A 12,982-nucleotide genomic window follows, 5' to 3' on the forward strand; every position below is an offset into this window, starting at 1 on the left:
TTCATTTAGAAAAAGTAAGTTAAGTTACGAGTCACAACAAATATAGGTATCCAAAATGTTTAGTTATATTTCTCAGAAGAACAAATTGGTTTTATAGTATAGGTGACGATTTCAAAGGACAATGAAAGTTGAAACTTTTGGCACGTTTTTTTAATAATATTCTGCTGCCTTAATCTTCCCGCGGTTTCTAAAAACGGGACAATTTTGCGTCCTACAGTTCATTTCGGAGACACCGGGACTCGTCGTTGAAAAAAGGGTCCGGTTCAAAACGGGACGTCTAGACACGTTACCCATACGTCTCGTTTATTCAAAGCTATAATATCACATTAGAAGCTAACAAATTAAAACTGATTAATCGAAAGAGACTGTAAAAATGTATTTTTAATAAGTTCTTTTGGAGTTGTATGCCAAAGGTTATTAAAAATAAAAGTCGGTGTAAATGCTACTGATACATAGATAATTATGCAGATTGTGTCAAATTAAAAGATTTCCGTAACATAACGGTGACCTTATTTGATAGGAATATCATCAGGAAATATAAACCTGTCTTTATATCAGCATAGGTGGGGTTGGAGATGTCGAAAATTCGCACTCGTCTCGCATAACGATCTAAGTGACGTCTCATGAATTTCGCGCGAACCTTAATAGTAAAGAAAACGTGTAAAGACTATTTATTTTCAATGACATAGTAATAAAGATAATTTTTATTACCTGTTTAATAAATCCAGTGTTCATCAGTGATGTAAGAATGACGGACATTGACAAGAACCCTATCTCACCGTTTATAAAACAAGTAAGTATTTTGTTTTCGTTTAAAAAATATGCATTTCTTTCCCAAATTCATGGCAACATTAAAATATTTTGGATGTAAATATGAATTTGAAAATATGTAGATGTGAAATATGTGGTAGGTATCTACAATAACTATTTTACTTTACGCATTCGATATAAAAACATTTTTTCTTACACTTTCTTGATTCTTTGAAGTTAGTTACGAATAAATTCCTGTTGCGTAATTACATGCGATTAACGATGAATTAATTCAATAAGGCTCCATGAAAGTGAAATTAATTAGGAAGTTGAAACTCGGTCGTAACTGGAGCATAAGCGACAAGCAGTCTGCATTAGAGATAATGATTTTAGTTTTATTAATATAAATCATGCATAATGTCCTTCTCTGCAGAGACCAGTTTCTCATTTCAATCACTATAATATGCTCGTTATGTATAAGTGGTTTGAAATGAAATGAAATACGTTTATTTGGAACATAAGATCATCATGGTATCACTTATTCCACGTCATTAAATTCGAACCTGTTGGCATCCATACTCATCGGCAAAGAAGACAGAGGGTGTTGGCCGAGAGAAAAAGCCGGCGTAAAAAACTCTCGGTACTCTTAAAAAAAAGTAAATCATCAAACAAAGTTTTGTCTTGTCAACACCATCTACATAAGACGGTGTACAATGCTAAATAGAAAAATAAGTTTGAATGTCCTTCTTGCATGCACATTTACTTCCAACCTAATGAAGAATCGAATACAGAAAATTATAACTTTACATGTCAGAAATCTAAAACCCAATTGCAAATTACAGTGTTTCGTGTGCGCGACTGTTTGTATGAATGTGCTGAGTAATGGTTGCGCTTATGGTTTCCCTGGGGTGCTGCTGCCACAACTCAAACTTCCTGGATCTCCAATACCACTCACCAAGTCCCAGGAGTCATGGATAGGTAAATTAATATCTAGTATATAAGTACTCGTAACTACATGAGAAGATTGGTTTTCGACATACAGAAGGTAGTAGTAGGAAGTATCAACTCTGATTTATCATCTTTAGTAGTTTAAACTTAATTACAATATATGTATTTTACGATATTGTATCTACTGTAGTTTTTATGATACCTAATTTAGAATAACAATTACCTCAAATTTAAAGATAGGAGAAACTAAGTCTGATATGCCGAAATATGTAAATAAATCACTGATTATTTTTTTAAGTCTGTATGTACCTCCAAACCCCGAACTCGGTTCTAGACCAGATTTAGCGTACCTATTGATTTACCGCTTCTGACACTTGGCTTATCGATGAAATAACGATTAAGAAAAACATTGCTTGATTAAAACTATATAACACACTCATAGATAAAAGCAAATCAGGAAAATCAAAAAATCACTCTACGGCTGTAAAAAATACAGCAGATAAGACTTAACTACGAGAGATAAGTAGGTCAATATTTACAATTACATACGCACAATTTATGTCATATCTTGGTCTGCGATATCATAGATTACCTCTGACAAACAAAGATTTTTAATTATTTTAGGCTATTAATGGTATGTGCGAAAAATTCCTCGCAAATTAGACACATGTTAGCTACATTTTTTTCGGATTAATTAATAATTTGAATAAAAGAGAAATGATTTAATATACTAAAGTGAACTTTCATTTAATCGTTGTCTGGGCCAACTAACGGTTTCGACGCACGCATTACTTTCCATCGCTAAAGGTTAACTTTATGTTTTTGAAAAAAAAAAGAATATATTAAGAAAGCAATTTCTAAATTAATAGAAATTTATTTAAAGTTAGCCAAACAACCTTTCACTATAAAAATGGTGTCTTTCAAATATTTCGATTTTTTTTATATCCGGGGCCGAACTTGTAAATTTTTCATCTGATATAAGTGATACCGCCGCGACTGGACACTCACATCGCCAGAAGGCTCGCAAGTGCGTTGCCGGCCTTAAAACTAAAGTTGACTAAATATGTTTGCGTACGTTATGTATTTTTTTCCACTCAGTTGTGGCCTGGAAGAGATCGCTGAAAAGAGATAAGGCCAGTTGCCTTTTTGATTTAATTATGTTAATAAATAGAGCTTAGACTTGTGAAATTTGCCCTATATTTTGCTGCTGTTTTTCTTATAATTACTCAATGCATTAAGCTAAAGACAGAAGTTAAAAATATACTTTGCTTTAATATAGAAAACACCAACGAGCTCGCAGTATATCGCTGTTATTTCCTATGTGGTTAACCACTTATCCTCAATCTGAAAGTCTATTGCAGTTAACCTCTATAATCTATGGCCACAAAGTGATCCAATGTCTGAATTCATTGAAATCGTAGTTGATTCTAATAAATTTCATCGCTATAAAAAAGGTCAAGGGCCTTTAAACCATTTTTGGAAAGCCCTGAGCTCCTACTAATTCCGATATGTATGATTGATTTATTCTAAGGAATTACTGATTGCAGCATCAGTGGTAACAATAGCGATGTTGGTGGGCAATTTCAGCATGCCGGCGGTGATGGACCGACTGGGACGCAGAAAAGCACACTTTATCGTCATGATACCCACCGTCATTGGGTGGCTACTCATCGTATTTGCTACCAGTGTAGAGGTAAGTTATATATAGCATAGCCTCTATCATCGAATATATTTCACATATTAACTATTCGTCCTAACAACTTAGGGTCCAAGAGCGTACCGATTCATAATGGTCCGGCATCACAAGACAGCATCTGGCTGTGAGAGTTAACATCAGATTAGCCTCCCGCCTTTCTCTAAAAAAATATAGCCTATTTTCCGTTTCACAGTCTGTATTTAATATTTATTACAAAAGGGAATGGAAAATTTGACTTTCTAAATCAACGTTTAGATTTAAATTTTGTAACCAAAAGGTGAAAATTTCTGACACTAGTTCTAGTAGCTTACTAATTTCCAGCTTAAGATGCCATTCACATATAATTAACGTTATTTGAATTCTCAATTCAATAGGTAAACCAACCACTGCTAATTGTAAATAAATCGTATACAAAAACTTACAAGCACTCGCATTACATTAGAAACTCTTTCTCTTTTCAGAGTTTAATTCTAGCCCGCATCATGCACGGCCTATCCCTCGGTCAGGTGGTTTTAATTCGCGCCGTTATCATCGGAGAATACACGAGCCCCAGAAACCGTGGAGCCTTCCTCACATTGATATCCGTCGCCCAATCGTCTGGTGTGTTCTTCGTCCACCTGCTAGGCTCCCTGGTCAGTTGGCAGATCACCGCCGGCATCTGCGTCCTCTTCACGATACTCAGCTTTGTCATGACCTTCGTCCTTCCAGAATCTCCTAGCTGGCTCGCAAACAACGGGAGATATATCGAATGCGAGAAACATTTCCGGTGGCTCAGAGGCGACGGCGAAAACGAGGAACTGAATGAATTAATCCAAGCCAGAATAAAACACAACTCGGAATCGGCCGTAAATATCGGTCAGCTCATTAGAAGTATGGAGTTTTACAAGCCAATAATTATCAGTCTGCACGTGTCGTTGATAACATATTTCAGTGGTTCCATGACCATCGCGGTCTATGGAACCAGCATCATCTCAAACATCATGGGATCGGATGTCGACGCACACTTCTGGCTGGTGTGTTTGGACGTGACTCGAATCGTCACTAGCTTCCTCGCCGTGTACCTCATCAGAACATTCAAAAGGCGGACCGTCTTATTCAATTCCGTTGGCTTGTGTCTCTTCATACACGTTCTGATTATCTCCTACGTGTACGTCAAAAGTTACGTATCGTTCGACTACGTAGCGATTCCGGCGTTGTTATTAATTCTGCAATGCGTGGCTCTGTCTTCAGGCATATTGCCGATGAACAACGTGATAGTTGGCGAAATATTTCCTTTAGCGCATCGCAGCGTCGGAATAAGCGTCACCACCGCAATTGCTACCGGATTCCATTTTGCCGTTCTCAAGACGTTCCCATACCTCCTCTCGGGGCTGGGGATCGGGGGCGTATACGGGATCTACGCGACTGTCATTTGCTACGGGTTCTCGGTGATATGGTTCGCGATGCCGGAGACTAAAGGACGGACATTACAACAAATTGAGGATCGGTTCAAGGGAATAGAAGGAGTTGTCCCTGAAATGGAGAGTTTGAATAACAACCAAAAGTGCTAATACTCATACGACGCCTAGCATTTTTAATCTGTGTGTGTTAAAATTATGAAGAGTGCCTTTACATGTAAAGCACAGAAAGGAATGTTTGCGTCAGTCGAAAGTCAAATTGAGGGTAGATTAAGTGAGGTAGTTTATAAAGTACAAATTATTTATTTTTTAAAAGTACAAACTCAACGAGAGCATTTACATTATAAAGTACGGAGAACAATTAATTCCAAACACACATCAATGCAGAAGTCAACTTGTTTTATCAGTCTGCATTCACAATACATTAAATACCTATTTGCTAATACTTGGCAAAATATTAAAAATACTTGTTTTATTAAAAACAGTCGCCGAAATACCACACCCTGTGAACAATAAAGGAGGATTATTATGGATTATTTATTGTTAGAAAATATTATTAACATTATAAATGAATTTATGAATACTTATTATATAAAATTTTAAAGAAATTATAACTGGTTTATAATTATGTTTGAGCAGTGTTGTTGCTAATGATTTTAGCGTACCCCGGCTGTGCACATATGTACTGTCTGTATACGTTTTTAACAACTAGACGAATGATCATGAAACTGAGGCCCAGACTTAATAAGATTGAATCAAAACTGATTTATTTCATTTATATAATTATGATAGATTTAATTCTTAATATTGTTCATTCACTTAAACAAAAAAAATTGTCAATTCCCAAAACACAATTTGTGCTGAAACTTGATTGTAACATGTGTGTTAAATATATAGAAGATTTGTTATAATAAATAAAATGTTATATAAAACTGTTTTTTGTAATACTTGAAAATTTGTCACATTAAATAATTGAAATTGAGGCAGAGACCTCATGCCTTGGGCGGTGATCGTCCATTGAGCACCGCAGCCGTGTCCCTCCACGAGCGGCCTTTGGCCTTGGCCGAGGTCACCTTCCGCCTGACCACCCTTTTCACGGTTACCTCTTCATCTGACAGCAAACGCCTTTTTGGTTTCGGCTTCACCTAAGTACCAAGGGCCGTTCAAATGTTACGTAAGCAGATTTACTGCAATTTAACCCCCCCCCCCTAGTCCGAGATCCCACTGCAGGATTGGTGCGTTCATCGAGTTTTTGTTTAAAACCAAATTTTTATGTTTATTTATAATTAGGAGAATATATATTTACTAGGTTGCCTATCAAAATTTGGCCGCCAATATTTTTAATTAAATTATTTTGAATTGATTTTTGGTAAAAGATTACGTTCATTTAATTTTTAAATAAAATAACGTCTACATCACGGTAATTAATATGAAGATTCTAAAAAATCACGGTTGCCGTTGCGCACATGGCCGCACCTCTTTGCAGCCAAGTGTAAACAGGTATGATTTCGATATATTTATACGTTTATAACGGATATCTATTAATTATATGTCAAATTGAAGATAATTTTTTTCTATTAATTTTCATATAAGGGTGCCTAATTATATCTGGCCGCAAATAAGGGTTGCTGGCTGTTAAAGATGATAAATATTTGAGGTAGAGTGAAAGAGAGTTAGCGCGTAACGCGTTTGTCAGACAAGGACAGTGGTTGCCGACTAAGCGACGCTTTTAAGCCATTGCGCATGCGTCGAATGTTAGTGTTCTCAACTGAACAGATGCGGCATTTTTATTCTAACAGAAAATCCACGCTGTTTTGAAGTTCGTTATAAACAACGTTTTATATTTACATTGTTGTTTTATTTGTGCATCTAAAAATTATTATATTAATTAACGTAAAATAAAATTGATAAAGATGAAGTCGTATTTTTTGTGTAAGGAAAAAAGCAATGTACTCGACTTTAATTCCAAAAGTGCTCGCTAATGTTATTGTTTCGTCGTAAAAAAAATATAAATATTATGACCATTTATTTACAATTGACTCTACTAATGATTTTGGATGCGCAATGGCTTAAAAGCGTCGCACAGTCGGCAACCGCTGTCCTTGTCTGACAAACGCGTTACGCGCTAACTCTCTTTCACTCTACCTCAAATATTTATCATCTTTAACCGCCAGCAACCCTTATTTGCGGCCAGATATAATTAGGCACCCTTATATGAAAATTAATAGAAAAAAATTATCTTCAATTTGACATATAATTAATAGATATCCGTTATAAACGTATAAATATATCGAAATCATACCTGTTTACACTTGGCTGCAAAGAGGTGCGGCCATGTGCGCAACGGCAACCGTGATTTTTTAGAATCTTCATATTAATTACCGTGATGTAGACGTTATTTTATTTAAAAATTAAATGAACGTAATCTTTTACCAAAAATCAATTCAAAATAATTTAATTAAAAATATTGGCGGCCAAATTTTGATAGGCAACCTAGTAAATATATATTCTTCTAATTATAAATAAACACAAATATTTGGTTTTAAACAAAAACTCGATGAACGCACCAATCCTGCAGTGGGATCTCGGACCACCCCCTCCTTTAATTTTAATTAATACATACACTTATTATTTTTTTTGTAGTCTTCGAAAACGCATTTCGTTGTCAAACATAGACAATGTGTAAAAAAGTAAATAATTACTGTTGACGTAATCACCCCCCCCCTCCCCACTACTGTTAACATAACGTGTGTGGTTCATATAATATATAGTCTTAGATAATTAAGATGTATTTAATGTTAATTTCTATAGACACTCTTTCCCAGAATTTTGCTACAATATAAATCCAATAGAAATAAATTGATTGTATGGAAATCCATTATTCTCAAACATAAAACCATATTACAAGCGAAATCTTAGTTAATATAGCACAGAAATGTCTTAAATTCAGTTTAACGGCTAATTATAATTCTATAATAAAAACATATTACTGAAAAATTCATTATTTTGAATGAAGTAATTTTACAAATAAACATTATTTATATAAATCAGGTTCTACCTTTTTATTTTCAATAGTAAAGGAATCATCGAAGATGTCTCCGCTGGAGTCAGCCTTGTTGTCACCGATGACAGCACAAATGGGACTGTCAAATGACACCTGCAATTATATACAATTACTTTTGACAATGGATTTAAATTATACATAGTTAAACATCAATGTTTTGGAAATTACCGGTTTCATACTAATATTATGAAATCGACTCATTCGACATTTTTAATTTTGTATGTTTGTAACATGTAGACAAAAACTACAGGGCCATATTAAAAAACAAGAAGATTATAGGCATTCAAAAAATACAATGTCCAGCCAAGCGAAGTCTGGACTTGACTATATAGATTATGGATACAAAAGGAACAATGTGGCACTCGGGGACTGTCGCCGTTTAAGTTATTGCATAGTATTTTTTATTAATTTATTTATATAAACATTCTAAAACAATGTGTATTCCTAAAAACTACAAGAAAACATGACATCACAAATTTAACACACTTACACATACACATTAATTACATTAGAACCGAAGCAATATATCAAAGGAAAAACTAAAGAAACGACCACAAAATAAACAAAAATAAAATAAAACAAAATATTAATAATACATATATAAAATACAAAGAAAGGAAAATTTTGTTAGATTAATGTGAATATTAAAGTTAAATATTTTATATAAATAAACTAGATCAATGTCGGAGTTTTAGAGTATCCAACTTGAAATAGTCCAACCGAGCCTCGTACGTTTGCAATACACCACGCAAGTGAACATCGCTTACGCGATGGCAGCGATTTCGTCAGAGAGATCTGAATACTCAGTATGCGTTCTGTCCTACTCTAACTCATTTGGGCTAAGTCACCGATCACACCACACTGATGTGAGACGCAGTATGACTTCTGTCTCGCTCTAACGCTTATTGGCCGCACCTATATTATGTCATCGTGTGTTAGGTATATTTTCGTTATGGAATTTCCCGATTTCGCGCTCAAAGGTCGCGATAACATCTATGCAGTACATAGTTTGAAAACCATTGATGTTAAAAAAAATCGTTTTAAAACACAATAACTTTTTGGATTAATTAATAAACTAAAAATATACCTGTCGCAAATTTTTCTTAGATTTTTCTTCCGACGTCTGCGTTGCCATATTCGTGTGATTCTGTTTCGCGGGGGGCGTGGCCTTCGGAGCCATTCTTGTTCGTTTTACTTTCACAACGAACGAAGGTTCGAGAGACTTCCTCTTCAAAATAATACTTTTATTTTTATCCGGTTCCGTATTTTCATCTTTCTTTTTTCTACTTCTGGTTTTAACTATACCATTATGCTTCGTTGTTCTTCTCTTCGGTTTACAACCATCGTGGGTGTCATCACTGTCTTCTTTACCTTCGGATGCTATTTCATCGCTTGCATCATTTTTCGTTGCCGCTTTCTGTTTCTTGCTCGAAGTGAATTCCAATTTGCTTGATTTCGTCTTTCCCTCGGTTTTAAGATAGCTTTCAAACATTTGTCTGCATTTTGTGTAATCAACCGGGTCTTTTGGTTTTAATTTGTTTATATATTCAAAAAACTTTATTAACTGATCTGAAAACAACATAAGAAACATTATCATATATCTCTATCGTTAACAAGCTCATAGCTTAGTACTTCGAGAGTCTCTATTCGGCAAGTAATTTTTGAAGCGAAACTGCTTTAGGTGGATAAGGGTAAAATTTTTACGGAAAGTCACAAATATGTGCAGCATTGTCGGAGAAAAGGGAGAGAGCGATTTAAATCGATTGAGAGAGAGTAAGAAAGGGAGATCGAGAAAAAATACAATTATAAAATTAGACCTTCAGATGGAAATTCTGTCGCAAAACGTTTTGTGCGTTTTGTAAACAGTCTGAACAAAGATACACAAATACATGGAGTGATCATATACTGGCACACAATCTTCTAATGGTGCTTTTACCTTAGTAATAATTAATTTAAAATGAAGTTTCACTTCTCACATGTGTACTTTGTACGCACGCACTTTTTTTTATAAACCATGAACCCGCAACAGAAGTAATAAATGAAAATTGTAAGTAAAATAAATCAGAAAATGGGGGCTGAATTTTCAGCAAGAATTACTGGCCTAAGTTATGGAAGTTATATAAACTGATTGGAAGAATAAACAGAATCTAGAGTCAAACATTAAATTATATTGATAGATTAATTTAATATGTCTCCAAATTTTTTTGTATTTCATACTAATTTACTGAGCTTGTCTCAGTGGTGACAGATCTTTTTAATATGCGCAGCATAGCTGCTATTATATGGTATATGTTGGTGTAATAACTGCAGTTTTCTCTAAATGAACCATTCTACTTACGGCTGTTAGACATTTTGCTTTAAAAACAAAAAAATTAATTAAAATTACTCACCAGGTACATCAACATATTTCTTAGTGATTTCAGCACGAACATTCTTCATGAAGGCTTCCTTCATTTCCTGCACTTTCTTCGGTAGGGACAGAACCTTTTCCCAAGGTAGTTCACCAACAATCCACTGAAGCATGTTATACCCCAAGATTTCCAGATCTCCACGCATAGTTGATACTGAAAGTTTGGAATGTTTTATTAAAATATTTGAACTCTACATAAAGCAAACAGCTATTGCATATGACTATAGAAAAGACCAATTAACTCAGGCAGAGAGAACCTTCGATCCCCGGACATTCTGTGTACACAATTAAGATTTACTCTAAAGGTGCATTGAAAGCATTGTGAGGAAACTGGCTTGCCTTAAACCCAAAAAATTGGAGTGCAATTGATAAATTACATAAATACATATTACTTATGATGCAGCCTTTAATGGATAAAAGCGATTTGTCACACATTTAAGCAGTTTATTACTATTACTATATATATTATATATATATATAAAAATTACTATTATATATATATAACAATTTAAAGAATACAAATTACCTCCCAAATGAGCATCTCTGCTTGTATACTCAATGGTGCCATTGTGAGCACACTTTGGATCAGGTTTAAACTCTTTATCATTTACCCGTGTTGCCAGACCGAAGTCAACCAGATATGTCTGATTCTCTGTTCCCTTCTTAAGTCCTAATAGAATATTTGCTCCCTTAATATCTGCATGCACATAGCCTTTACTGTGGATGTACTCTAACACATCTAGCTGTAAATGAAAGATACTTATCAATTTAAAGCTCTAGATTTAAAAAAAAAACATGTCTAAACGGAATGACAGTTGCCTCATAACGGTTAACTAAAATGACAGTGCTGTAGACAGCATCAGAACATTCATATAGGCATTGTACACTATTCACACTAGAGTAGGGTCGCCTTAGGGAAATTTAGATCATGTCACCTTCACTTTATAAATGGAAATAACTAAAACTAGGTAAGATGATGCCAATGGAGAGTGAAATAATAATATGATAGAATGAAGGTGTAGGAGTCACTATAATTCCTAGACTTAAAAGAATAAGACTACATTTTATTACTTTGGTACATTGTTTTTACATGTATATATTGATATTAAACATAAGTGAAATAAAATATATAAAGTAATACCATCTATCTATCTAAAATCACATTACCTAACCTAAATTTAAAATCATATTAAAGGAACTAATGTGTTTATTTTCATTTAACTGTGTGTTTCACTTCATGCCTTCTCAAATCCAAACTCTCCTGTGTTGGAAACAACACAGTAAATAACAGCAAAATACTAATGTATTAATGATATGACAACTAAGTAATAAATTGAGACAAGCTTAGATTACTTTTAAAAATTGTTGACAAGATAAGATGGTGTTATGAATTTATAATTTATCTACTAATAACCTAATAAGTGGTTTAATAGTTAAGAATTCCTATTATTTCCTTATATTTATATTCCTTATTGTGATTAATTACAAGATTTATAACAAAAATACATACCATTTGCAGTCCTATTTTAAAAACAGTTGTTGGTGGAAAAGATCGTGAACAATCCTTAAATATACTCCACAGGTCTTTGCCATATCTTTCTAGGACTAAATATCTATACTTTTCACCCTTGAAGGTATGTGAGCCATTTCCATAGTAACTTGGCATGCCAAATGTTGATAACTTCTTTTCTTTCATGAATTTGGAAACTAAAACAGATATATTATAGTACTTAAATTGATTAAATACAATTGTTATTTGCATACTTTATTGACAATTACAACAACTTACTGTCATCCTTGTTAGCATTTCTAATGTAAAAATGCTTCTCTACAAACAGTGGTCCATTTTCATGAGGTTCCTGTAAGTAATTTTTTTTAAAAAGCCTACACATTATACCCTACACTACTACATTTTTAAGCAGGCAAGGCAATCTAGACTTAAAATATCAAAATAATAGTTTTCACGTGTTACAAACATTATTAAATAAGGCTTACTATTTTAACGACGAATGGATATTCAGATGCCTTTTTCGGAGAGCCTTCATGATTGCATGCTGAATATATTTCCCCAAATCCACCGACTCCAATCGAAGGGCCGATTCTCCATTTCTTCTTAGCTATCGTATCATTAATTACTTCTCCTGCTGGAATTGGTGCTGGCATTTTGTAGCCATTAGCTTTTTTTTTCGGCGCTGCCGCTTTTCGTCCTTTTCCAGTCATTTTAAGTATATCTAAAGATAATTAATTACCATGTACACTTTATTTACACACACACAAGCATGATTTTTAAATGCAACAGCTAACAGATTTAACAAAACTTTATATCAGTTCCCAGTATGATATTCAATATTGTAGTCTTGCTTTATATAGTAAAATGAATAAATTCTACCGCCGTTTTTTTCGTTTGGCTAATTAATATTAAATATGGCAATTTGCTTCTCTGACAAATGTTGCCATTAAGCTAGTATTGACTGACAGTAACAGCTTATCACTGACCACAGACTTGGGCGTGAATACATATTATATATTAATAATTTAGAAGAGTGCTAATGTCGTTACTTTGAAAAAAAAATGTTATTCGTTTTTGTTACAAACAACTTATATGTAGAAATATATATACGATGTAGTTCCCAGTATTAGATAAAAAAAAAGAAAATATCGTAATGATAGATGGCAAAAGACTATAGATGTAGTAATGTAAAAATATGTAAGTAAGT

General features: G+C 34.0%; 2 protein-coding genes across 2 annotated transcripts; one reads left to right on the plus strand and one right to left on the minus strand.

Moving 5' to 3' along the window:
- Positions 1–416: 416 nt before the first annotated feature.
- On the plus strand, positions 417–5,240 carry LOC110993913 (facilitated trehalose transporter Tret1). The gene is made up of 4 exons (XM_022260327.2): positions 417–793; positions 1,593–1,728; positions 3,246–3,391; positions 3,856–5,240. Exons 1-4 carry the CDS (start codon positions 749–751, stop codon positions 4,942–4,944), a joined length of 1,416 nt encoding a protein of 471 aa, XP_022116019.2. The 5' UTR covers positions 417–748; the 3' UTR covers positions 4,945–5,240.
- On the minus strand, positions 5,075–12,686 carry LOC110993912 (nucleosomal histone kinase 1). Its single transcript, XM_045632894.1, has 9 exons — positions 12,261–12,686; positions 12,055–12,124; positions 11,776–11,972; positions 10,792–11,008; positions 10,246–10,419; positions 8,943–9,424; positions 7,850–7,948; positions 5,783–5,936; positions 5,075–5,294 (listed from the first exon to the last, which is right to left on the minus strand). The coding sequence occupies exons 1-8, from the start codon at positions 12,483–12,485 to the stop codon at positions 5,784–5,786; spliced, it is 1,617 nt and encodes a 538-aa protein (XP_045488850.1). The 5' UTR covers positions 12,486–12,686; the 3' UTR covers positions 5,075–5,294; position 5,783.
- Between the last annotated feature and the right edge of the window lie 296 nt (positions 12,687–12,982).

Source organism: Pieris rapae, chromosome 21, assembly GCF_905147795.1.
Source record: "Pieris rapae chromosome 21, ilPieRapa1.1, whole genome shotgun sequence".
NCBI classification, from domain to species: Eukaryota; Metazoa; Arthropoda; class Insecta; order Lepidoptera; family Pieridae; genus Pieris; species Pieris rapae.

Bases quoted from the DNA above. Each gene is read 5' to 3' on its own strand.
- LOC110993913 (XM_022260327.2), top strand. From the start codon at position 749: ATGACGGACATTGACAAGAACCCTATCTCACCGTTTATAAAACAA. The intron at 794-1,592 runs GTAAGTATTTTG...TGCAAATTACAG, and splicing joins TCTCACCGTTTATAAAACAA to TGTTTCGTGTGCGCGACTGT. The intron at 3,392-3,855 runs GTAAGTTATATA...TTCTCTTTTCAG, and splicing joins TATTTGCTACCAGTGTAGAG to AGTTTAATTCTAGCCCGCAT.
- LOC110993912 (XM_045632894.1), bottom strand. From the start codon at position 12,485: ATGACTGGAAAAGGACGAAAAGCGGCAGCGCCGAAAAAAAAAGCTAAT. The intron at 9,425-10,245 runs GTGAGTAATTTT...TGTTGTTTTCAG, and splicing joins GAAATATGTTGATGTACCTG to ATCAGTTAATAAAGTTTTTT. The intron at 5,937-7,849 runs GTAGAACCTGAT...CTTGGTACTTAG, and splicing joins TTACTATTGAAAATAAAAAG to GTGAAGCCGAAACCAAAAAG.